The sequence below is a fragment of the Macrotis lagotis genome, chromosome 4, assembly GCF_037893015.1.
Source record: "Macrotis lagotis isolate mMagLag1 chromosome 4, bilby.v1.9.chrom.fasta, whole genome shotgun sequence".
NCBI classification, from domain to species: domain Eukaryota; kingdom Metazoa; phylum Chordata; class Mammalia; order Peramelemorphia; family Peramelidae; genus Macrotis; species Macrotis lagotis.
Window position 1 is genome coordinate 501,491 of NC_133661.1, and position 25,913 is coordinate 527,403.

Below are 25,913 nucleotides of genomic sequence, written 5' to 3' on the forward strand. Positions count from 1 at the left end.
TCCCCTCAGGGTCCCCAAGGACAAAGCCAGTATCGAGATGTGGAAATTATCAGTTTAAAGCTGGGGATCCCAACTGAAAGGGTTGCCCTAGGAGAGGGTGGGCACAGGCTACCTGGCCATCTGTAGGCTAGGGAATTGGGATCATTTCTTCCATCAGAGGGGTCACACAGGCTGTCTGACCCAGATTAAATGTTCAATAAAATTATTAAAGACCCCACTGAGTGATACAATGTGAATTTGTGAATTCCTAAGGAAACTGCCAAATGAAAACACCTCTTAGCTCCCCATGAAATTCCTAACTCGGTCAAGGTCTAAGAATTGGCTCCCTCTAAAAGATGAAAGGGACTTCGGGCAAGGAGGGGTGCTCAACTTCTCCAATAATCTGCAAAAAAGCTTCTACCCAGTCCTCTCTAAGGACATCTGGTACCTCATCACACTGAATCCTTAGGTTTCCCATGTGGGACTAAACACCAGGCTTGGAGATAGCAAGAGCCAGATTCACATCCCATCTAGTAGCTAAGTTCCTAGTGATGAGTTTTCCTTAGTGGTCTGCTCCCCAGTCATATGCCTATTAAACCCCTAAGTCTCTGGGAGGTGCAAATGAAGCACTAGGGACATGTCTGGTGTGATCACTTCTCCAGGCCTCACATTTCCCTCCTTCCTTGACTGCTCTGACACTGCCCTGCCTTCTGCTTCCTTCTTTCCCAAAGACTGATGCTTTCCAACCTTTACATTTGCTAACCACCATTTAAGGGATCAAAGGTCACCCTTCCCTGCACCTTGGGGTCACACTTTTCCCCTTTCTTAGACCTGTAGGAGTTCATCTTTCCTGTCTTCAATGGTTCTAAGGGTGGGAGGGAGAGTGGGCCAAGTTTTCAGTGATTTGATTGGATATCAGGAAGATTCTGTTCCCCATGAGAGACAGCAGACTCCCTTGAGAGGTGGTCAGATTTCCCTCCTGGGAGGTGACTGGTTTATTATAGGCATTCCTTCATGGAATGGTGAGCCTAGATGATCAGGAAGTTCCCTCCCAGCTCTCAGATCCTGTGAGCCTCAGGTCTAGGGTGGGAGCAAGGGGAACCATTGGGGCGGGCAGCCAGCTGGCCCTTTGGAGAATCTGGGACCAGAAAGGACAAAAACAGCAGTGGTCTGAACCAGGGCCCAATGCCATGGCTGCTGGGGGGAGCCAAGAAGGGAGAGAAATTCTGAAAGCTAAAATGCCAGGGACAGATGAGACTGAGGAGACTTGAGGTAGTGTTTTGCAGATTTTGTCAGACAGGTAGAAAAGATGGAAGGAGCTCTGAGATGGTATCAAAGGTGGACAACTAAGTATTACAGTGGTTAGAGCTCTGGACCAAAAGTCAGGAAGCCTTAGTTCAAACCTGGCCTAGTTCAAACCTTAGTTCAAACCCAGTTGTTAGTTGGGTGACCCTAGGAAGTTACTTAACCTTTGCCTCAGTTTCCTCATCTGTAAAATGAGGAAAATACTATCACCTACACCCCCAAGATCGTTGGGAACATGCCATTTTTTGTCTGATTCATAGTATACACTTAATCAATACACACTCCTTTTCCTGAAAATCTCTATTCGAATGATTCTCAGATTGATTCATCCAAACCCAACTTCTCTGCAGCCCTCCAATCTCTCATTTCCAACTGCCTCTCAGATATCTTGAACTAGATGTTTAGTAGACTTCTGAAACCCAACAATCCAAAAGAGAACTCGTGAACTTTCCCCAAACCCTCCCCCTCCTACCGTCCTGCTTATCCTCAATGCTTCATTTTTTTCTCTCACTTCCATATCCACTCAATTGTTGCCCCTTTGTCACATCTTTTCAATATACCCCCTTCTCTTCTAGTACACTTCCAGGTGCAAACCCTCATCACCTCATATGTAGACTATTATAATAGTTGATGGAGGGGAGAGTCTACCTGCCTCAAGTCTCCCCTCACTTCAATATATCCTCCATTCAATTGTCCAATTGTACAGGTTTGATCTTGTTACTTCCATACTCAATAAACTCCAGGTGTCTCTCTGTCAACTCCAGGATCAAATAAAAAATTCTGTTTTTCAAAGCCTTTCTTCCCCTGCCTTGTCCTCCCTTTCCAGTCTTCTTCCACCTCCCTCCCCACAGCTGCTCTTCAATCCTGGATCCTGGTGTCCCTCCCTGCTGTTTCTTTTGGCTCCCAGCATTTTCCCTGGCTACCCCTCTCCCATCCCCCCCTCACCTCTTAGATTCTCTGACTTCCTTCAAGACTCTGCAGGGGGCGGGAGGCCTTTTCCAATCCTTCAACGTGAAACTGGATCTAGCTCTTTTGTCAATAATAATCACAACACTAATAATATTGTGCCAGGGTTGACAATGACTTGTTTGACCTTGCGAAAAGCCCTGGAGACATGGGGGATAACTCTGTCCTAGGTGAGAAAACTGAGATGAGCAGTGGTGAAGGGACTCGCTGAGGGCATATCGCTTTCCTCAGTTGACCATAAGCAGGGTCTCTGTTTTAGGCTTAGGGCAGGGTTAGGTATTGCTGAGCCCCTACTAGGTAACCTAGCACATAGAAGGACTTTAACAAATAGTAAGTGACTGACTGAGGAAATCACATTAGGAAAATAAATAATGGAAGCAAAGGTGAGTCACTGAGTGACCACAACCTATCAGGAACCATTAGCTGAGGCAAGAAATGATTGGGAAACAAAATTGTATGGCACCATGTTGAAAACCAGGAGAAAGTCAATGAGAAGATGGCTGGACTGAGGACAGCTGATGATGGGGAGAAGTCTCCATCACAGACAGACTGGGAATTTGAAGGGAAGTCACCTGGAGCGGGCTCCAGGGGTCCACCATTGGCATGTTATCAATGACTTGAATAAAGACATAAAAGGGGAGCATGTCACCTCTGCAGGTGACCCAAGCTGGCAGGGAGAGTTAGTATGTTGTTTTCCATCCAGTGAGGAGAAACTATCTAAAAAGACTAAAGAGAGTGATCCAAATCTTGTACATTGGCTTCAACAGACTTTCACCCTGTTCCTGTCCTCTTGGTCCCATACCTCCTCCTTTTTCCTAGGAGCTCTCTCAACCATCCCTAAACCTTTCCATTTCCATCCTCTGCTCTTTCACCAGATCCTTTCCCCACCTGTCCTTAGACTTACAAAGTCTTCAATTGATCCTTCCACCTTTCAACCTCTCTATCCCTTCACACTCAAGCTTCTTGAAAATGTCTCGCTCTCTTCTTTTCAACTCAGCCTCTTGCAATCTGGCTTCTGAACCCCCAGCTCTGCCCACATGGTTCGCCATGGTTACCAATAATTACTTAATAAATAAAGCCATGGACCTTTCTGGTCATTCCTCCTCTCTGACTTCTCTGTCCTCCTGACTATTCTCTTGCCCTTGGCTTCTGCCAGCTGCTTTCTGCCTAGATGGGCAGAATGTCACTTCTCTGCTAGATCTCCTGTCTTCCTTCTCTCTAGAATGGGTTGATGCCAAATGCTCTGACCTTGACTTTGGTTTTATTTTCTTGATGCAAAACCCATCTTTCTCTTGATGACCTCATCCTCTGTCTATGAGGTGGAGATGCAGGGAAAAAATGGTTGCTCAATGGAAAGAGGCAACTCAAAAGACAAATGATTCTCTCCACAGCATCTCTTCTTCAACCCCAGAAAGAATTCTAAGATTGACCCCTGGCTTGGAGAAAAGAGGCTCAGAAAGAATCCCAACTGGAATCATGATAAGAATAGCTAGCACTTAGATGCATTAGAAGCTGTGCAAAGCACTTAGCCAATATTATCTCACTTGATCATCATTACCACAATTCTGGGAGGTAGCTGCTAGCACTAGTCCCCATTTTATAGCTGGGGAAACTTGGGTGAATGACTCGCCCCTTGTCACACAATTCAGAAGCATCTGGGGCTGAATTGGATCTCCACCCTCCTTCCCCTCCACTGCCCAGATGTCTTACCCGAACAGATGACTTTAGCATGATTCTGAGGCCCACAGCTGTAGCTGGACCATCCGTTGTAGTCGCAGTCCCAAAGGGCTGACTCATTGCCTTGGCAGCGAATATTCCCAATCCAGATCTGCTTGACCTCCTCTCCTCCATCAAACCAGCTGACAGCATTCTGGGGCGAGGGGCAGCCCAGCTGGCGGCACACCACCTCAGCCACATCCTGGTTCCAGCTGCCATCACAGATTCTCCCCCACTGGCCATGTACTCTCACTTCCACCAACCCAGAACAATTCCTTGTTCCCCCGACTAGTCTCAGCTCCAAATCAGCTCCTTCTACAAGAGAGCCAGGGAGAGAGGAAGGTGAGCAAGGAGGGAGGTCAGCTGGACCGGAGGGAGGAGGGAGGGGCACAGGAGGGGAGCCCAGGGAGGTCTCCTAAGGGTCAGAAAGAACTGCTCCCTAGGGTTCTGGTGTGAAGATGGGCTCCACCTCAGAAGTGTTTGGTGAGGTGGAGGCTCTGCCAGCCCCAGATGGCTCAGGGCTCAGGGTATGGCTGGACCAGGTGAGCAAGGGACCTTTGGCTCTCCATTGGGGCCTTCCTTGGATTGCTGCTCAGAATCAAAGTCTGGGTCTGACAGTCCTTAATCAGTCTACCAACCAAGAAACCTTTGAAAGTATCTCTTATGGATTGGCCACCCAGAGACTGGGATGGATCTGCCCTGGCCCTCTGTAGGGCCAAAATACAAAATCTGTCCTTCAAAGGGGTGGGACTAGGGAGGAGAGAAGGTGGCTTCATCAGATTTGTCACCAAGCAGGTTTCCTACAAGAGTTGACATATTGGGACCTAAAGAGACCTGGCATGGGAGGGGAAAGGTGCAGGAAAGGTGAGACAAAGGCAAGACCATGGGAACAATGGGTCCAGTGGCACTGGCACAGATTGACTCCCAAGGACATAGGGAGTCTGTCCAGCTTGGAATGAAAGCAGCATCTTTTGGGGGGGGGGGGGGGTTAAGTGACTTGCCCAAGGTCTCACGGTAGGTAATTATTAAGTGTCTGAGGTCAGATTTGAACTCAGATCCTCCTAACTCCACGGCTGGTGGTGCTCTATCCACTGCGCCACTTAGCTGCCCCTAGTTGGGAGTCACAGTTTGTAGGCCCTGGGAAGGAGTTTGTTGAATAAATTCTCTTGGAGCTCAATGAAATTGAGTGAGAGGACAGGTGAGACGATCTGAGCTCCCAGGGCAGAGCAACTAACTCAAAAGGAGGGGAGCTCAGCCCCACCCCCCAGGCTTGGGCTTGGAGGGGGAAGGCCCAGGACCGGGGAGCTGGGCCTTGCCCTGACTGGGGGTGGCCTGGACAAAGTGGTTAGGGCCGCTTAGAGAGGGAAATGCTGAGGGCCCTGCCCCTGTTCCCTGTCTTGCACACAGTCTGCTTTGGGGGGTGGCATCCCCCATGGGCCTCACCTGAGCAGACCAGCCCCACATCCTCATTGTGGTGACAGTTGTGCTGCCCCCATCCAAGATGGCGACAGTCCCAGAGTGCCGATTCATTGCCATGGCAGGCAACATCATCCATCCAGATGGTGCCAGTCCCAACACCTGGACCCAGCGGCCGCTGAACATGGTAAGCAGTTCCACAGCCCAGCTGCTGGCACACGACCTCAGAGTCCTCCTTGCCCCAGTGGTCATCACACACAGTGCCCCACTGACCCTGGTACTTCACTTCCAAAAGTCCAGTGCAGCGGTTCGGGCCTCCCGTCAGCCTCACCTCCAGGGCAGCTTCATCTGTGACAGGGACAAAGCTTCTGTCACCAGAGAATATGTATCAGGAAGATACACACATACACACATTCCCATACACTAACATATTTATACACACACAAGAATCTGAGCTGCAGGTGACCAGAGTCCCAAATTCTCTGGACCTTTTGCATGGGAAGTAAACAGAGAGCTTGGTTCGGAGTTAGCACCTGGGATTCCTTTCCCTTCCCCTCCTGCCCAAGCCAATCTTCCTCTTCCTCCCGAGACTCCAGTCTTTCTCCCCTATCCTTCTTGGAATCTCACACCCTAACCTTAATCCCATATCTTCTGTCCCATGGATCCCTTCTAGAATCTTGTTTCAGCCTGGATCCTTCCAGCTTCTGAACTCTTATGGATTTCAGGGGAGCATCAGAGTCCCCTGAGTTCTCTCTCCCAGGGTTGCCTGGCTATCCCACCTAAACCCATGAATTCTGCAGAGACCTCTGGCATGTCTAGACCCAGCTCTTGGGCACAGCCTCACTCTGTCATCATGCCCATAAAGAAAGAAGAGCATCAGACATCTGCCAGGCAGTGGGATCAATGCTTTGTCCAAGCAGCATCTCCTTTGGTCCCAAGGGCCCACCCCTGGGTGCAGAATGTACCTGGCCCTGCCCTGTCACCTACCCCAACATGGGATCCAGGGACCCATGGGATTCAGGACTGGGCCTTGTGGGATCCCCAGTCCCAGTCTATCCCACCCTCCCCTCTCCCCTGAGTCAACTTGGAGCTGCCATCTCTTCTTACCCAGGCCCCCCATCTTCTGGTGTACCCAGCTTCCCATCACTCACAGCAAGGAGGTTGTGACACCTTATATCCCCAACTTCGGGCCAGTCACATTCCAATGTCCCTCAGGTCCTCCCCATCCTTCTCAGAGCTTGGCTGCCATCAGGTCACTCTCTGCCCCCCCCCCCAATTCATAGTCTACCATCTGCTCTGCACACTGTGTCCCCCCTCCAATTCTCATGACTTTTCCCTTCCATCTACTGCACTCCTCAATCCCACCTGAGACCTTCCTCTTAAGCCCTCCCCTCCCACTGCAAATCACTCTCCTCTCCATCTCCTCTGAGATGGGGCTAGAATTAATCAAGGGGATAGCAGCTTGGCCATGAGGACAGAAGGTCAGGGTCTTTTGTTGGTGGTGCCACCCTCCCTCAGGTGCTTCTTCCTAGCACTTTATTTTTCTTTTGGTTCCCTAATAAAGTTCCTCTGACCTGGCCAGACTTTGAGGAAAGGTGATTAATCCAGCCAGCTGGGCCAGGTGGACTCCCCCCTACCAAGTTTAGCTTTGGGAGAGGAGGATCAGGGCTCAGCTCTTGGGCTTCGTCCTTACCCATCGTGGCTGTTCTTCTATTTGCTCTGACTGATTCACGAAAATGAGGGAAGGGAGAAGTCTGGCAACTGTCCAGGGATGGCAGTGCCCCTCTGCCAGCACCCAGGAAGGACTTCCCCAACATGCTCAGAGGTGGGCACTGCTTCAGTGCTTCCAGCTCTCCCCAGGTCAAGTCCAGAAGCCAGGGGTTTGAGTGAATTCATTTATTCCCCCAGAATTCTTTCTCTGGGAACGTGGGAAGAGACAGGTGAGTCTTACCTAAGCAGTTCACTTGGACCTCCTGCCTCGGTGGGCAGGGCTGCTGTCCCCATTGACTGTGCCTGCAGTCCCCAAGGGCTGACTCATTCCCGTGGCAGGAAACGTTGCCCAACCACGAACGTCCGGACACATCACTAATATTAGACCAGTTGGAGCTGCTGACACCAAAGGGGCACCCCAGCTGCTTGCAGACCACAGAAACCTCATTTCTGCTCCAGCTGTCACTGCACAGCGTCCCCCACTGGCCCTGGATCTTCAACTGCACCAGGCCCTCACAGGGGCTGCTCCCATTGACCAGCCTCACCTCTGGGTCCAAATACCCTGCAAAGGAGACACGGACCTGAGTCACATGGGAGTCTAGAGGACACGGGATCAGACTTGTGCTCTAGAAGGGTTCAGCCCAGGCCTGGACCTCCAAAGATGGCATCGACTATGCTCGGGGACCTGCTTGACCAGTCATGTGCAGGGGGCTGCCTCACTGGAAAAGCTGCAATCTTTAATACCACCTGGATGAACCCCACTAAGACCCTTCCCTCCCTTCATATTAGGGGATAAAGGACTGTTGCAGTCACCCAGGTGGTCAAGGCCAAGAGCCTGAGAGGCACCTTTTCCTTCCAGCCCCAGCCATATCATGGGGCCCAAGAATCATGACTGGGTTGTATCCTTTTTGGTCCCTGAGCAAGGAGGAAAAGACTCTCAGAATTAGCCTAGGTGCCAGGGACAGGGATCTGGGAGTCTGGGGTCCAGACTGGAGGCTCCAGCCACACCAACAGCTCCATTCTGAGAAGCATGGCTTTGATTGGACTGAGACTAGGGAGGAGCTGAGCTGGGAACCCCCAGACTGAAGTGATGTGGGGAAAGGGCAGGCCCATGGAGGAGGGCCTTGGGGAAGACCTCAGCCCTGACATGAAGCAAATATGCCTCTCAGTGGAATTGGAATGCAAGTCACAACGCTCCCCAAATTGTGGGGGCACAATGTGTGGGCATGAGAAGAGAGAACCCCCAACCCCTCCAAAGCACATTCTGGAGAACCCCAGGGTGGGGGTGGGGAGTCAAATGTAACAGAGCTGGCTCTGAGGGAAGGGGCAAGGCTCAAGGCCCCCACACTAAAATCTTCCAGGGTCCCTCAGGTGTGCTTCGTCCCCTCTGCTCATTCAGAAAGTTGTCTGAATTCTACCAGCCATCTCAGGCTCCAGGTCCAGGCAAGGAGAAAAACTAGGTGAAGCTCCAATATGATGCCCCAGCTCAGATCTGCTTCTCTAACCCCCACTTTTCTCCCTTAACCATCTCCTGACATTTATAACTTTGCACCCTTTAAACCAAGGGTCCTAGAGTCAAACATTTAGTACTGGAAAGAACTTCAAAGATCATCCAGTCTAACACCCTCATTTTGCAGGTTAAAGAAACTGAGGCATAAAGCAATGGTCAGCCCCTGGTGGTGCAAGTGAGAATACACTGGCACATTCCCATACCCAAGGCTGGCCAGGACTGCCCACAGACACATTAGAAAATCCACTTCTTTCACAAGCTCCTTTGGGAGAGGACTTTTGCTGAATGACTTTCATCATGCTAGACTCCCAGGATCCTCCTGGCCTCAACCCACTGCAAGGGCAGCCTTTACAGCCCTTGGCCTGAAGAGTCTCTAAGGCAATCACTGACCTTGGTCATTTTGTGATCTCCCTCTCTATGTATGGTCCCTTTCCTCCTCTTCCTTCCCAGGGAATTTTTCCTGGAACTTTGTAAGTTGTTTCAATCCTTTTCTTCCTCTGCCAGATGACCATAAGCTTTTAGGGTTTGGAGAAGCAAGTGGGCTTTTCAGGTCCTGGAGGCATGACTTCTGGGGAAGGCTCAAGAACAGAGAAGAGCCAAGAGCCAAATGAACCCGAGACCTAGCTTGCTATTTCCACCTAACAGTTGCACTGTGATGGTGGAAAAGATACCTTGTAAATTGGAGCTGGTGACATGTGTGCAATCTATCACAAAGGGCAGGGGAGAAAAAAGTACCCCGGAAGCTTCCCAGTGCTAGACCAGGACCAGTCTCACTGATCTGCCCTAAGGGATGCTCTAGGGTCCCTGGAAAATGGGAATCAGGACCTACCAACACAGCTGCTGAGGAAGCAGGTACTGACCAAGAGGATGGAAAGGCCCCAAGCCCACAGGGGCAGTTGATGCCAGCATCTTCCAAGTTCTGTAGGGATGAGAAAACACCAAGGTAGAACTGGAGTGACTTCAGGGCCTTGGTGAGATGAGAGGGTCAGGTCTAGGAAGACCTTATTACTTCAACAAAAAGGAGTGACACGGAGCGGCTAGGTGGCACAGTAGATAAAGCACCGGCCCTGGAGTCAGGAGTACCTGGGTTCAAATCCGGTTTCAGACACTTAATAATTACCTAGTTGTGTGGCCTTGGGCAAGCCAGTTAACCCCGTTTGCCTTGCAAAAAAAAAAAAAAACCTAAAAAAAAAGGAATGGCACAGACACATAGACCTAGGCTGGGAGAAGTTTAGACCCAAGCTCAGTGATTACAGACCCCTGGCCAAATTCTGGAGCACAAAGAGAGGAAAGGGCTTTGAGAAATGAGACTGAAGGCATGGACTCTCAAGGGGCCCATTACAACCATCTGCCCCTAAATACAGGACTCAGGACAAGGGTCATTACTTCCTTGTAGGTCAACTTTGGGTGTTTAGAGGGTGCTATCCTTATTTTATTCCCCACTCCTCTCCCTCTTACCTATAGCCCTGATCCAACACATCCACTATTTCATCTATAGATGTCTTCGCTTTCCATCCCTCCCTCTTCTACTTACTGACCATTGAGCCATGCCTTCACGCGCAAGTCCACTTAAGCATCGCTTTACCTGCATGCCAGGAGGGTTCAGGGAGCCACATTGTGGCTCTGCTCATCTCTCTGTCTTATGAGGTCCACAGTCTTCCAAAGAAGGGACACAGCTGAGCTCTGACAGGTCCCTCTAAACAGGCACAGCAGTATCTCAAAAGGAGAAGTTACCCCTAGAGCTGATGTTCCTTTTTATCCTTGCTTTCTCCTGATCATGGAACAAGGAACAACAAGAGGAAATTGAGAAATTTGGCCCACAGATTTTTTTAAGAATTAGGAAATTTTAAACTAACATACTGAATTCTGATGAATTTTCATATTTTGATTTCTTCATTTTCCTCCATTATGTCAATACTGGCATGTTTAAGGGGGGAATCAATGATGGGGGGAGAAGAAGGAAAACCTAAAGGAAACCAGGTTCGACCTTGACTAAAGAAAAAATCTCACTCCTTTCAATGAACAATTAGGGATGCTACCATGGAAAGTCATTTCTGTAGGAAAATGCTGACTCAGTTTACCCATGGCAGCAACCAGGAGCTCCTGGAAGAGCTAGTCTGTTGGGTCAGACAGAGACATGGGAACAGTCAGAGAAGACAGAAGAGACACATGAGGAATGGTCAAAGGCAAATGTGCCCATTTCTGTAATGGAGGAAGAATGGAGCCAGCAACTATGGGCCAGTGGTCTGGGATTCTAGGGCAAATTCAAATGCATTCATGAAGAAAGTGACTGATGTTCAAAGAAAAGTGAGTGGATGTTTGCAAAGAGCCCAAGGGAACTCATTCAGAATGAATTTATTCAGACTATAACATATCTTCCTTCTCCATAGCAAATTCATGTTTCCAAAGTTCTTTACAAAGATTCTCTCATTTGCTCCTCAAAATAACCTTTCAGGGTAACTACTGTTATTATCCCCATTTTACAATGGAGGAATTTGAGAGGCAAAGAGAGGCTGAGTGACTTGTCCAGGGTCACCCAGTTAATAAGTGTTTGAGGCCAGATTGGAACTCGTCTTTCTGATTCTAGGCCAAGGACTCTGTGCTGTGGGGTGCCAGCAAACAGATTCTGTCCTTTTCTTTTTTTCCCATCAAGGTTACTAAACCAGTAGATGAAGGTTTATTATAAATTGAATTCATCGTGGAGATAGTTAATGTCTCTAAAGCAATGGTTCTACCAGGACTTGACAATCATTTTATCTAATCCTCACAACAAGCTTGAAAGGTGGGGGCTACTTGTCTGAGTCTGCATTTGAACTTTGTCTCTCTGACCCCAGGACCAGCATGCTAGCCATGGTGCCATGATTGAGTTCATGAGTTTTTGATAAAATATCTCTCCTTTTGCAGCTGGACCATCCCATGCAGTGGATGCTACAGATGGACCCCAGGCTGACTGAGTGGTCAGAGGTACAGAGATATTCTTAATGGATTAGGATCCCCAGTGGAGAATTGGCCTGATGGTTGCTGGAGTGGGAGCTGTAGTGGACAACATACAGACACTGAATGATAGAAGTGGGATCCAAAAAGATTTGGAGAGGCTGGATGTAACATTGGTCTCAAAGGAGAGACAAATACCAGGTATCTGGACAAGATACAGAAGATGCGGTTGGGTGTTTAGGACTGAGGTGGGCAAGTAAACTACAGAGAATGAGCCATGAATTACAATGACTACAACGAATTAGCAAAGTGTGGTGCCAGCCTTAAGAGGAACCCAATTTCCAGGAAGAGAGAGGGAAATTCAGGGCAGCTCTGGCAAATGTTTAACAACCAACTCTCCAAAATGTTGAAGACAACTTTGAGTTTAATTTGCAATATTGGCAATGTCTACATGTCCAGACAATCCAAAAACCAATAAATCAAGTAGCGGTGTATGCCAACTTCTGCAATGTAAATACTCATCCTAAAATAGATGAGCTGGTGGCAATGTACCTGGTATCCTCCACCCCAAGACTCTGACCTGGTCAGGCAGACTCTATTTAGAATATTGTTTGAGGTTCTGGGGAGCATATTCATGACATCGAGTATCCAGAGGAAAGCCTTCAGGATGGTGAAGAGCCTCAAGGGCATGCCATCTGAGAATTGACAACAGAGTTAGAGTTGGAAGTGTAAGGATCGCCATATGCAACCCTGATGAGACTTGTTCTAGAAAGAAAAAGCCAGAAGCAATGGGTAGAAGCTGCAAAGAAGACAAAGAAAAGTCTCTGAATAACTAATGTTCTCCCAAAGTAGATTAGGCAGCTTCAGCACTGGGATAAATTGGTTCCCTCCCTTCAGATTTTTAGGCAAAAGCAGGAGAATCACAAGGATATGTGATAGAAAAAGATGGGTTTGGGGGATAGGTGGACTTTGATGGTCCATGAAGTCCCTTCCAAATTTCAAATATGTTTGGTTCAGAGATTCTGTTATGGGGGGTGGGGGTGGGTTTGGTTTGATTTGGACAACAAGGGGTTATCCAGACAATATTCACTCAGTATTTTTCTCTAGGTTGAGTACATGTTTTTCCAAACAATCTTTTTCACTTTTAACCTCTACCTCTGCCTTCCTTTACAAAATCCTACTCTTCATTCCCTCTATGGCCTTCTTTCCCAGGCCACCTATTCTGTATTAATCACTCTCTCCTATTCTCTCTGTCTTGACCCTTTAGCTCTACTCTGTCCTCCTCTTTTGACCAGCCAAGCCTCAGTTTTGGATCACTTCGACCATCCACTGCATTTCCTTCTACTCTTGAGATTCAAAGCAAAGGTACAGAAAATCACACAACTTTTTCTTGGTTCCCAAAATTGGTTCATAAATCTGTAGATTTATGCTATTCAACCTTATTTGAACCATCACTGTTACAAGGCAATCCTTTTACCCCTCCCTAATGAGTTTACCATCCCATTCTCTACTGTGATTATACCAAGTCTTCTCTTCCTCAAACCTCCCATGGTTTCCCCTCACTCCATCTTCTCAGGTGAAAACCCTGTCTCAAATTTTACAAAAACAAAACAAAACAAAACTGAGACCATTTGCCATTATCTTCTCTTCCTTATCTCCTAAACTCAGACACCCTCTGCTATTCTCTTTTCCTTCACCCCTTCTCTTACAATGAAGTGATATTACCCTTACCAAGACAAACCCCTCCACCTACTCAAGTAATCCCTTTTCATCCCATGTTCTCCAACAGGTCATCTCCTCTGTCATGCCCATTCTATAATATATCTTTAGTCTCTTCCTCATTACTGGTTCCTTCCCTACTGTCTATAAATGTGCTCATGTCTCTACCATCCTGGAAAATGCTTCACTTGATCTTTCCATCTCTGGTAACTATCATCCAGTATCTCTTTTGTTCTTTGTGATGAAACTCCTCAGAAAAGTCTATTTTTTTCTCCTCTCACTCTTTTCTTAAACACTTATAATCCAGTTTCTGATCCCATCATTCCACCAAAATTGCCCTCTCAGGAAAGATAGGGGGCAAAGAAATACAAAGTTAGTAATCAAAACTGTCGATATAGAATGGGATGAATTCTCCCATAAACAGAAGCAAATAGCAGAGTGAATTAAAAACCAGAATCCTACAATATATTGTTTACAAGAAACACATTTGAAGCAAAGAGATACACACAAGGTAAAGGTAAGATTGGAGCAGAATATATTATGCTTCAGTAAAGTAAAAAAAAAAAGCAGAGCTGGCAAACTTGATCTCAGACAAAGCAAAAACAAAAATAGATCTAATTAAAAGGGATAAAGAAGGAAACTGCATCTTCCCAAAAGGTACCATAGGCAATGAAGCAATATCAATATTAAACATATGTGCTAAGTAGTATGGAATCCAGAGTCTTAGAGGAGAAGCTAAATATGCTATAGACATAGCTAGCAAAACTATACCATGAGGGACCTCAATTTTCTTCTCTCAGAATTAGATAAATCTAACCATAAAATAAACAAGAAGGAAGTTAAGGAGGTGAATATAATTTTAGAAAAGTTAGACATGATAGACTTCTGGAGAAAACTGAATGAGGCTAGAAAGAAATATGCCTTCTCTATATGTGGTACATGGCACCTACTCCAAAATTGATCTGTATTAAGGCATAACTCACAGTCATATACAGAAAAACTGAAATTTTAAATGCATTCTTTTCAGATCATGATGCTATAAAAATTACATGCAATAAAGGGCCATGGAAAGATAAAAAAAATTGGAAACTAAATAAACTAATTTTAAAGAATGAGTTAATCAAGAAATAATCAACAATTTCATCCAAGACAATGAGACATCATAACAAAACTTGTGGGATGCCATCAAAGCAATTACTAGGGGAAATTTTATATCTCTAAATGCTAATATGAATAAAAAAAAGAAAGAGGAGATCAATGAATTGGACATGCAACTAAAAAAAGTTAATTAAAACAAGTTAATTTTTAAAAGTTAATTTAAAAAATTTTAAATCCCAATAAAATATTGAAAATCAAAGAAGAAACTAATAAAATTGAAAGTAAGAAAACTATTGAATAAATAATTAAAACTTTTATGAAAAACCAATAAAATAGAAAAACTTGGCTAATCTGATTTCAAAAAGGAAAGAAGGAAACCAAATTATCAATATCAAAAATGAAAAGGGTGAATTCACCACCACTGAGGAAGCCCAACTATATGCCAAAAAATCTGATAGTGTAAGTGAAATGGATAAATATTTACAAAAATATAAACTGCCCAGATTAACAGAAGAGTAAATAAAATATTTAAATAACTCCAATTCTGAAAAAAGAAATTGAAGAAGTCATCAATAAACTCCCTAAGAAAAATATCTCCAGGGCCAGATGGATTCACCAAACATTTTAAAAACAATTAATTCGAATTCTATATAAATAATTTGAAAAAAATAAGTAAAAAAAGGAGTTCTGTCAAACTCTTTTTATGACACCAACATGGCATTTATTCCTATTCTAGGAAGAGTCAAAACAGAAAAAGAAAATTATAGACCAATCCCCCCAATGAATATTGAAGCAAGATTTTAAATAAATTTAGATAAATTATCCTAGTACTAACTTGTTGCAATCTCTTTTTAGCAACAAGTTATTACTAGGCTAATATACCATGATCAGGTATGCAGAGATGACCATAATTGACCATATTAATAACAAAACTCATAATTATCTCAATAGATTCTAGAGATGCCTTTGACAAAATGATGATGATGATGATTGTCCTTCACTCTCAAATAAGACCATGACATCAGGAAGGTGATATCATGACAAGCATGTGAACTGGATTTGACTGAAGGGGGCTGTGCAACCTGACTGCTTCACTTTCTCCTCTGGAACCATCTGGGTCAACACCTAAGAATCAGGATGACTAAAGATGACTGTGGATGTGAGACAATTAGGATTAAGTGACTTGCCCAAGGTTACACAGCTAGTGTTAAGTGTCTGAGGCCAAATTCAAATTCTTGTCTTCCTGATTCTAAGGCTAGCACCCATTATTATTAAACATACTAGAGAACATAGGAATAAATGGAGTTTTCCTTAAAATGATTAACAACACCTATCTGAAACCCCCAGCAAGTATTATTTGTAATCAGATAAACAAGCAACATTTCCAATAAGGTCAGAGGTGAAACAAGGATGCCTATTTTCACCACTAATATTCAATATTGTATTAGAAATGTTAGATTTAGCCACAAAATTGCCCTCTCCAAAATGATCAATGATTTAGTTGCCAGTCCTCATTCTCCTTTAACCTGCCTGTAGTTGTCTTGGGCATTCTTGATCTCTGTCTCATTCTTGAATCTCTCTTCTCTCTAGGTTTTCAAAGAACCCGGTCTCTCCCTCCTGGTTTTTCTCCTTCCTCTCTGGTTGCTTCTTGTCTATCTTCTTTGCTGGATCTTTACCCAAATCATGCCCTCTAATCATAGACATCCCCCAAGGTTCTCTCCTGAGTCCTTTTCATCCCCTATACTTCTTTACTTGATGATTTCATTGTTCCCATGCATTTAATTACCACCTCAATATTGACAATTCTCAAATCTACCTGTCCTAACTTTTCTGCTGACCTCCAGTATCATATAGTCAACTGCTTTTTAGACATCTTAAAACTATATCCAACTGTATTAACCCTTCATTCCATAAAATCCAACTTAACCCTCTACCACTCTAGTCTATAAACTTCCAGTATAACTCCCTAGCCCCTCTAGGAGAAAATCCTCAGATATTCAAAGTCCTTTGGTACTGAGGCCCCTCCTACCTTTCCAGTTTTGTTTACATCCAAGTACCCTTTGGTCCAGTGACTTTGGCCCCATGGCTGTTCCACCAACAGGTTACTCCATCCTTGACCTCTGGGCATTTTTTCTGATTCTCTTCCAAGTCCGGAATACTCTTCTGCCTTGTGTCCAACTCTTGGCTTTCCTGAAGGTCCTCAAAAATCCTTTCTTCATCGGGGAGCTTGTCCTCATCACTTTTCATTTTCATACTTTTTCATCCTGGGCTAGTTACTTCCTATCTCTCCTGACTTGATTCCTTTGTACATCTTGTCTCCCCTGTTAGATGTGATTTCCTTGAGGGTAAGGACTACCTTGGCACTTTTTTGAATTCCTAATGCTTAGAATAGGATCTATCACATAGGAGGAGTTTAATAAATGTTTGTTGATTAATTGACATTAACTGGAAATTTTGAAATGTTGACTTGAAATGGTTCTCAGGCATCTATGAGAAGGGGAGTATTTGGAACAGTTCATTCACTAAGCAGGCTTTCATAAATCGCAGATGAAAAAAAAGTTGGAAATGACCCTTAGGAAGAAAAATTGGAAATGATCTAATGAGGAAACCACTGTAATTATCCAAGAGATGCTCAGGCAGAAGCTGGGAGAAGAGATGATTCCAATTTCTAAATGTGATGAAATTAGAATCACCAAGACTTTGCAACCACTTGAAGATAAGGGTTAGGGATGAGGATGGAAAAACTATGGTACACTCAGCAGAAACAGGAAAATGTAGTCATAGTTTGTTTCAAAAGGATTGATGGGGGCAGCTAGGTGGTGCAGTGGATAGAGTACCAGCCCTGGAGTCAGGAGGATCCGAGTTCAATTCCTGCTTCAGATATTTAATACATACTTCACTGTGTGATCCTGGACAAGATCTTTAACTCCTTTGCCTTGCAAAAAAGGAAAGAGGAGTTCATTTTTTCACATGTTTTGAGATGTTTATGGGAAATGTAGGATGAAATGACCAAAATATAGCCAACAATATTGAACTGGTGAACTACAAAGTGAAATACAAAGCTAGATATGGAGCTTTGGAAGTCACTTGGCACAGGGAAAGGTCAACAATCTATAAGCATCTATTAAGTATCTGATATTTATATTTCAGGCACCACTCAGGATTGTAGGGATGAGAATATATATGAATACAAAAGGAAAACATCTCCTACCTTTAATGAGGAAGGTAGCATACACATCCTAGAAATGAGCAAATACAAAATATACAAAAAGCTGGTATGAGATCATCTAAATTGGGTATGGAAGGAGATGGAGAGTGGAGGGAATTGAAAAAGAATAGTGAGAAGGTTAAGGGAGAATGGCAGTGAAACTAGAGAAGCCTCAACCCCAACCCATCCCTTGTAAACACCCCAGTGGGAGTTTAGAAATGTACCAATCTAAAAAGAAATAACTATTACCTCTAGATTTCTCCACCCTGGCCATGGTTCCAGAGAAAGACCTCCATATCCTGTGTAGAACCTGGAATAGGTTAAGCTGGAATAGAAGCACAATATGTACCCTGAAGGCTCTGGGCAGAAGCCCCTCAGCACCTGTGATCCAGCCCTGAAAACAGTGTAAAGAGAAAGGCCTAGGGTCAAGCTCAGATCCCCTGGAGCAACCCTGTGGTAAGAGGATGCCTCCCAACAGAGCCTAGCACTAGAGCCACTCTAGAATCCCTTGGAAAATGAACCTGGACCAAAGAACATAGAAAATTACAATATATAAAATAGATAATTTGGATTATCTATTTTAAGGATTTTGTACAAATAAAACCAATGCAAGAAAATTATAAGGAAAGCAGAAAATTAGGAGTATCTTTGATAAAGGCCTCATTTCTCAAAAATATAGAGAATTGAGTCAAATTAGTAGAAAGACAAGTCATTCCCCAATCAATAAATGGTCAAATGATATAAACAGGCTGTTTTCTAACAAAGACATCAAATCTATTTATAGTCCTGTGAAAAAATGCTCTAAATCACTAGTGTTCAGAGAAATGTAAATTAAAACAACTCTGAAGTGCCACCACATACCTATCAGAGGACTACTAGAACAAAAAAAAAAAGAGAGAATTTGTTGGATTTTTGAGGGGGTGTGGGAAAACTGGGAGACTAACACATTGTTGGGGCAGTTGTGAAGTGATTCAACCATTCCATCACATTCTATAACTGCATGCATATACCCTTGATCCATTGCCACTGCTAGGGTCTATATTCCAAAAACATGCAAAAAAATGGGAAAGGACTATTTGTACAAAAATATTTAAAGTGGCTCTTTTTGTGTTTAAGAATTGGAAATCAAAGGAATGCCCATCAATTGGGGAATAACTAAACAAGCTGTGATATATGATTGTAATGGAATATTTTTATATTGTAAGAAATAAAAAGTAAGAAGATTTCAGAAAAAAACTGGAAAGATTTCATGACCTGATGCAAAGTGAAGTGAACAGAACCAAGAGAACATTATACACAGCAACAACAATATTGGTCAATGAAGAACTGTGAATGACTTAGTTGTTCTCAGCAATGATCCAAGACAATCCCAAAGGACTAATAATAAAGCTTATATTCCTTCAAAAAAAGAAATAAAATTGTTTGAATACAAACTGAAGCATGCTATTTTTCACTTTCATTTTTTTCTTTGAATTGAGTCTGCATACAAAATGATTAACATGGAAATGTTTTACATGATTGCACATTTTCCACCTATATTCGATTGTTTACCATCTCTTCAAAAATATATGATAAATTCAACAACTCAAAGAGAAATAAAAAAAACTCAAAGACAATACATACGAACTAAAGTTGCAAGTTTGGAATGTCAAAAATTCACTATCATATATTCTGACCAGTGCCTCAGGTTCAAGGTAATTTATAAATCTATAATCCTAAAACTAAGTTCACAACTTCACCCTCACTGCCAAGCTTATTTTGACTTCAACAGAAAGCCAGTGGGCACAACTAGCTCAAAGCAAATGCAGTTTTACACACACACACACACACACACACACACACACACACACACACCCCCATCAGTCAGGGTATCCTATCCTACAAATACACATGGGGTTCCAAAGGAAGAGTAATGCAAGCATTTCCTACCTCCAGCATTCTACCAATGTTTATTCTTTTTGCTGTACCCTGAGGATGGCATCTCTACTGGACATGGAACCCCCACTGAATTTTCTGGATCCTCCCCTCTGTGTTCTTCAGGTGAGTCTACACCTGGCCATTCCCTGTGTGTCCTTATTGGTGGGCATGTCCTCTCCTACTGAGAGTGTTACTGCACCATGAGAAATCATTGTGAATGGAGGATGGAGGAATCACCTCCTCCTTGTCCCTGTGCTTTAAAAGGGGTACAAGGAGAAAAGAGAAGAGCAATTCTATCTCCGAAGTACAATTCCTCAGCTGAGCCGACTCTCTTCACAGTGGCCAGGAATGACTCCTTCCTCTGGGCTTGTAGCAACCAGGGGCAATGGCTGAGGGGAGATCTTGGTTCTTCCTAAAGGTCCATCAAAGCCTGTAAGTGAAAACCCCGTAGAAGATATGAATGAATCCCTTTCAACTCCTCCATTTTGAATCTAGGTCCTTTAGATTGGAGTTAGTCGAGGTTACAGTCCCTGCACAAGCTGTAGATAGGACCATTAAAAATTTTTTTACTTATATAAGGCAATGGGGTTAAGTGACTTGCCCAAGGTCACTCAGATAGGCTTAATTGCCTATATAAGTGTCCAAGGCTGGATTTGAACTCAGGTCCTCCTGACTCCAGAGCCGGGGCTCTATCCACTGTACCACCTACCTGCCCCCATTTATTTTTTAAAGTAAAGCTCTAACATTTCATTGTCTCTGTCCCCTCTCTTCCATTTGATCATTTCATTCAATGGTTTAGGTGAACTCACCTGACCAGAGATTCCCTCACTGATCCCCTGCTGCTGCATGGATTATCCCCAGGAAAGAATCCAACCTCCCTCTTGGATGGATAAGGAACCTGAGGGTTAGGGAGGCTGTGATTGGTCCACGGTCCCATACATTGTAGTAGATAAGCTGGGACTTGAACCTTAGTCCCCTGACTTCAAGCCTAGCTGCAATCTCTTAGATTATCCAGTTTCCTTCATATCTCATCCATTTCTTAAAATCTCCAACTGCTGGTCCCACCCACCAGTCCTAGAAGAATCTTGTTTTGACTATGGATATACAGCTGTGCAGATATCCTTTCTCTGATAGAATGTAATCCTCTTGAGGACAGGCAGAGTCTGTTTCACTTCTATCTTTGATTCTCATCCTCTAGAACTGGCCCTGGTACTTGGTATGTCCAATTTTTGAGCAATCCCTGGTGGTATTCCCTTGGCATCCTTCTGGAGGAGGGGAGAGTCACTCATGGAGCATCTGGTTTCCACAGAGCTGCCTCTTACACTCCCTAGCTTTAAACTCCAGATTCTTTCAAAGCCATCGATTTCCTGAATTGCAGAATTGCCTTATCTGTAGACTGAGTGCCTAGGTCTCTTCTATGGCAGGAGGAAGACAGTCATGATGAAAGACTCCTTTACCCACCCCTTGTTCATCTTGTCAGAGCCTTCTCCAAGTGCAGGAGCTCTTCCAAAGGAAGAGCGACAAGCAGAGAAATTGTGGGGCTCACTCAGTTCTTTTCTCTTTCCTCTCTTGCCAAGGGCACAGGATCCTGCTAACTTCATTTCCTTCCTCCTCCTCTATTCCTCTATATGTTGCCAATATTCTTCCCAGCTTGCAAGTTCTGCTCCAGGCAGGAAGTTGTAACCCACAGGACTTGATTCTCTCCCTTTACTAGTGCTAGAGTCAGCATACATTGAGTCCTACATAGGGTGAGGGTCTGGGGAGTCAATGTTTCCTCCATTATATTTACACGTATGTGTAGGCTAAGCATGTCCATGAAAAACTTTGAAGACTAAACAGCCATAAACAGAGTTGGACAATGTAATTAAAGGAATTTCCTCCCTTGGGTTAGCATATTTAGTGACATCCTTCAGGTTTCTAAGAAAGACTGTATTCATTTATTAAGAGTTATTAATGAAAAGAGATCTACCCAATTTTTCAGGAACCCTACCAGAGTAAAACAAATGCTATCACACCAAAGAAAATCAGGGAAAGGCACTGCTTCAGTTAGAAGCCTGGGGCTTCTGATAAGATGGCCAAGTGAAGAATCATATCTGAGCCAATTCCAATAATAAAAAGAGGTCAAATAAAATAAAAGAAGATAAAAAAGGAGGGAAATGACAGAAATCATTACAAGAAAAACTCCAGTAGGGAAAAATAGAGAAGATGAAAAAGAAAAAAATCTAGCTCCTTTGGCATAAGAAAAATATACATAGAAAAATATACAGAAGATGATAGTCCTGACATAACTTCATCTAAGCCCAATGGAAGTCTAAGGGTACAATTAAGGACAAAGCATAATGTCTGGGACATAGAAAATGTTATGCAAATGTTAGCTATATTATTATTATTATTAATGTCATATTTCACTGCATTTTCCAAAGAATTGACTGAGTCTACTGCCAATTGTTAAAGGGGAAGTACATCAATGGGGCTAATTTCAGAGGACAGTCACATACAGGGCTATCCCTAGGAGCCTGGGAGTGGATACAGCCATCCTACCAGCCAGAAGGAGTATAAACTGGGGGGCAGCTAGGTGGCGCAGTGGATAGAGCACCGGCCTTGGAGTCAGGAGTACCTGGGTTCAAATCCAACCTCAAACACTTAATAATTACCTAGCCATGTGGCCTTGGGCAAGCCACTTAACCCCATTGCCTTGAAAAATGGGACCCAAGTTGTAAGGACTTTAATGCTCCACAGAGCACTTTGCAAATTATCTTGAAGGCCAGAAGGCACAGTAGCCACAATGCTGCCTTGAGCAAGGCAGTGACATGACTAGATCTGAGCTCAAAAAGGACCAGTGTATTTGTCAGCTGTGGGCAGCTAGGTGGTGCAGTGGATAGATCACAGCCTGAAGTCAGAAGGAGCTGAGGCCAAATCTGCTCTCAGACACTGGCCACTTACTGGCTGTGCAACCTTGGGCAAGTCACTTCACCCTGATTACCACACATTCAGGGCCACCTCCAGTCATCCTGATTCCTATGTGGCCACTGGACCCAGAGGACTCTGGAGGAGAAAGGGAGGCTGAGGTAACAGAGCACTAAGTCATTCAAAAATCCAGTTTACTTCCCTCATGTCATAGCCTTCCTTGAGACTGAAAGATAAACATCATTATCATATGGGGGTAAAGTTGGATGATGGACCTGTGGCGTTTCTTTGGTGTCTGTAGCCAGAGCATAATATGCTTTCCTTAGGCCTTGTGTAAAGTTTCCTGTAAACTCATTTCCCCAAGACTGCAATTCACAGAATCACAATGTCAGCAAACGGCACTGGGCCGCTTTAGTCCCACCCATGTTTGCTCAGGAAGAGGGAAAATGGTGACATGAAGGTTTGTGCCCCCTCACCTCCACTCAAACCAAGTGACTTACTCAAATAATTCGTGTCTGAAGTAGGACTTAAATTCAGATCTTCCTGACTCCAATCTACCCACTGTACCACCTAGCTGTCTAAAGGTTATCATGATGAGAATATGGAAAGGAGAGGAGATGCCAAAGGAAGCCCAATCCTTGGAACATGCCAGTGTTCTCTGTGGCTACGTATCCACAGAGAGGCTTGGAGAGCTCACTCGTGTTCCCACCTGCAAGCATGAAGAAGTAATGTCTACTAACAAATACTATTAATGACCTACCTGAGACAGATCAGACCTCCTCAGACAGATCCGAACCCAAGTTCTCTCTTTGGTTGAGGTGAGGAGATGAGGAGAGAGGTGATGACACTCCTTCCTCTCCCAACCCCTCTTTCCTTGTCTTTGGTAAATAGGGGACAGAATGAACCAGTCGTTACCTTGGGATCCTCAAAGTTCAGAAGGGTTCCTAGAGTCCAGATATGAACTCACAAGGAGCCATTCACTTGACCCAGTTGAATCTAGTACTATGTCTATGAAGCAAGGAAGGGTATCATTGATCAGTTGGGCCAGCCCCCAGAGGTGAATTTGATGGGAAGGCTGGTGATCACCTGGGACTGAGGGAGTATGGAAAGGGAAGAGGGCCCCAGGTGGAGGGAGGGCCCACATGTGTCCCTCTCCTCAGAAGCATCCTTCTCATAGGGTCAACATGGGCTGTAAAATGCTGCATAGCTGGGAACTGACCCCCTCACCTTACTTCTGGTAGGAAACATCATGCCTCATCTTAGCAACTACCATTACTGGCTTCTGTATCATTTTCCCCATAGAGAGAGTCTAAGAAGCTGAGAAAAAGGGTCCTCAGGCTTTGCAACCTAGCCAGGGTCTCAGCACCAGGGTTGGGTTCCAGAAAGCTTTTCTTCCTGCATGTGAGCTCCTGTTCTTCTTCCCCCTCCTTGCCAGGAACTAGGGACGAGGAAGTGAGGAGCATGAGTCTGGGAAAGATTCAAGGTCCCCCCCTCCTCAGGTTTCCCTCTCAGAGGAGGGGGTGGCAGTGGTAAAAGGCCTTAGACGGCATGAGCCTTCCTAGAAATCCTGCTTGGAAAGCTACAGACTGGGGCAGCAGCTTTTGCTTCCTCTTTTGTCAGCAGTTGTTTACAGAAAATAAGAAACTTCAAAGTTCTTTGGAAGCAAAAGCTTCTGGGTTCAGTTTTCTGCAAAACTTGGGTTAGAGGGCAAGGATGCAACCAGGTCTGAATTCCTCCCCCCACCTGGATCAAGACCACAGGGTCCTGGGGCAGCTGGGTGGCACAGTGGATAGAGCTCTGGCCCTGGAGTCAGGAGGACCTGAGTTCAAATCCAACCCCAGACACTTAATAATTACTAGCTGGGTGACCTTGGGCAAGTCACTTAACCCCATTGCCCTGCCAAAAAAAAAAAAACTAAAAAAAAAAAGACCACACTGTCCTCTGAGTCACACAGGTTGAAAAAGGAGAAACATGAAACCAGCCCAGTCCCTACCCTGACACTGGCTAGCTGGTTGAGCCTGAAAGAATAGGGACAAGGATGCATTTCCTCATCTGGTTTTCAAGAGCCAAATAAATTCCACTTGTGTTATAGGGCTCTAAATTCCCTAAAGTCCCTATGGTTGATAGCACATGTACAATATATCCTTGGTATAAGTTGGTAGAGGTCTTTATACATCTTACTTCAGGGCTTCAAAAGCCTAGAGACTTCATCACTGGGGCCATCCTCTCCAGAAGTTCCACCCATGCAAGACCTTCCCACTGGTGCTTCATCAGAGAAAACCATGATACCCCAGGTCTTAACCCCTGGGGTTAAGAGCATCGTTGAAGCCCTTGTAGAGCACATGTTTAGTAGTCTGGTCACTGGAGAATGGACAACCTCTGTCAATGGCACAGGATTCCTATTTTTGTCACCTTGGGATGTTCTACCAAAGCTTGCTCAGTGGTCAGGGAACTTGTCTTCCTGTGATCACTCATCCCATGTCCAAGCCATTACCAAGGCCTGCAGCTTTCACCTGGGCAACATCTCTCCCCTGACAATGCCCCACCCTGGATTAGGTCCTCATCACCTCACACCTGGAATATTGCAGCAGCTGTCAGTGGGTCTTCCTGCCTCAGGTCTCTCCCCATACTACTCCATCCTCTACTTAGCCTTCAAAATGATTATCCAAAAACTCCGGTTCAACACCCAACCCCCCCCACTCAAGAAGCCCCAGTGGTTCCATCTCCCCTCCAGGATCAAATACAGAATGTTCTAGTTGGCATTCCAAGCCCTTCATTACCTGGCCTTTCACATACCCCTTTCCAGTTTACACTTTATACCCCATCATGCCCCCCATCCCTCATGGGCTCTTCCATTCAATGACCCTGGCCTTCTAGATGTTCCACCACAAAGGCTGTCAAGCTCAGGGCATTTTCTCTGGCCATCCTCCTTGCCTCTCCATTCCGACAACTTACCTCCCTACTTTCCTCCAAGCTAGAATGCCCCCTTCTCCAGAAGCCTTTCTCACTCTTTTTTTCCAGGGCCTTCTCTCTGCTGATTCTTTCCTATTGATCCTGTCTAGAGTTTGTTTGCACATAGTTATGTCCTGGCTGTCTCTCCCATTAGATCCTGAGTTGCTCAAGAGTAAGGACCCTCTTTGGCTTCTTTTTGTATCCATAGCAGTTAGCACAATTCTCAACACATTGGAAACGCTTAAAAAATGCTTATCGACTTACTGACCAATAGGGTGATTTGAGCAAGAAAGCTCTGAAAGACTGGTACCTGAGAAAGCAAATAGAGCTTCTAAGGGAAAAGGACAAAGACTCAGAGAACTCCACAGCCAGGAGTGACCCGGCTTCCTCAGACTGGGGTGCAAGTCACTCGACCTCCCTAAGATTCAATTTCCTCCTTCATAAAATGGATACCAGACTATCTCCCTCCCAAAGTTCTTGTGAGATTCAAATGAGAAAGTTGAGATGTTCTATCAAAGACTTCTGAACTCCTCATCTGACCTGCCTCCATCTAATAGCTCTGGCTCTGACCTGTGA

The 25,913-nt window shown here is 44.7% G+C and overlaps 1 protein-coding gene across 3 annotated transcripts in view; it reads right to left on the bottom strand.

Annotated features, from left to right (window-relative positions):
* LOC141520529 (scavenger receptor cysteine-rich type 1 protein M130-like) overlaps positions 1-10,364 on the bottom strand; it is a 31,278-nt gene extending 20,914 nt beyond the window's left edge. For all 3 annotated transcript variants that reach the window (XM_074232100.1, XM_074232098.1, XM_074232099.1), the window contains exons 1-5: positions 10,188-10,364; positions 9,432-9,521; positions 7,334-7,654; positions 5,410-5,730; positions 3,961-4,281 (exon numbers count right to left, since the gene is read on the bottom strand). In XM_074232100.1, coding sequence (XP_074088201.1) covers positions 3,961-4,281; positions 5,410-5,730; positions 7,334-7,654; positions 9,432-9,521; positions 10,188-10,233 — 1,099 coding nt within the window. In that variant the 5' untranslated portion in view covers positions 10,234-10,364. The remainder of the gene's footprint in view (positions 1-3,960; positions 4,282-5,409; positions 5,731-7,333; positions 7,655-9,431; positions 9,522-10,187) is intronic.
* Between the last annotated feature and the right edge of the window lie 15,549 nt (positions 10,365-25,913).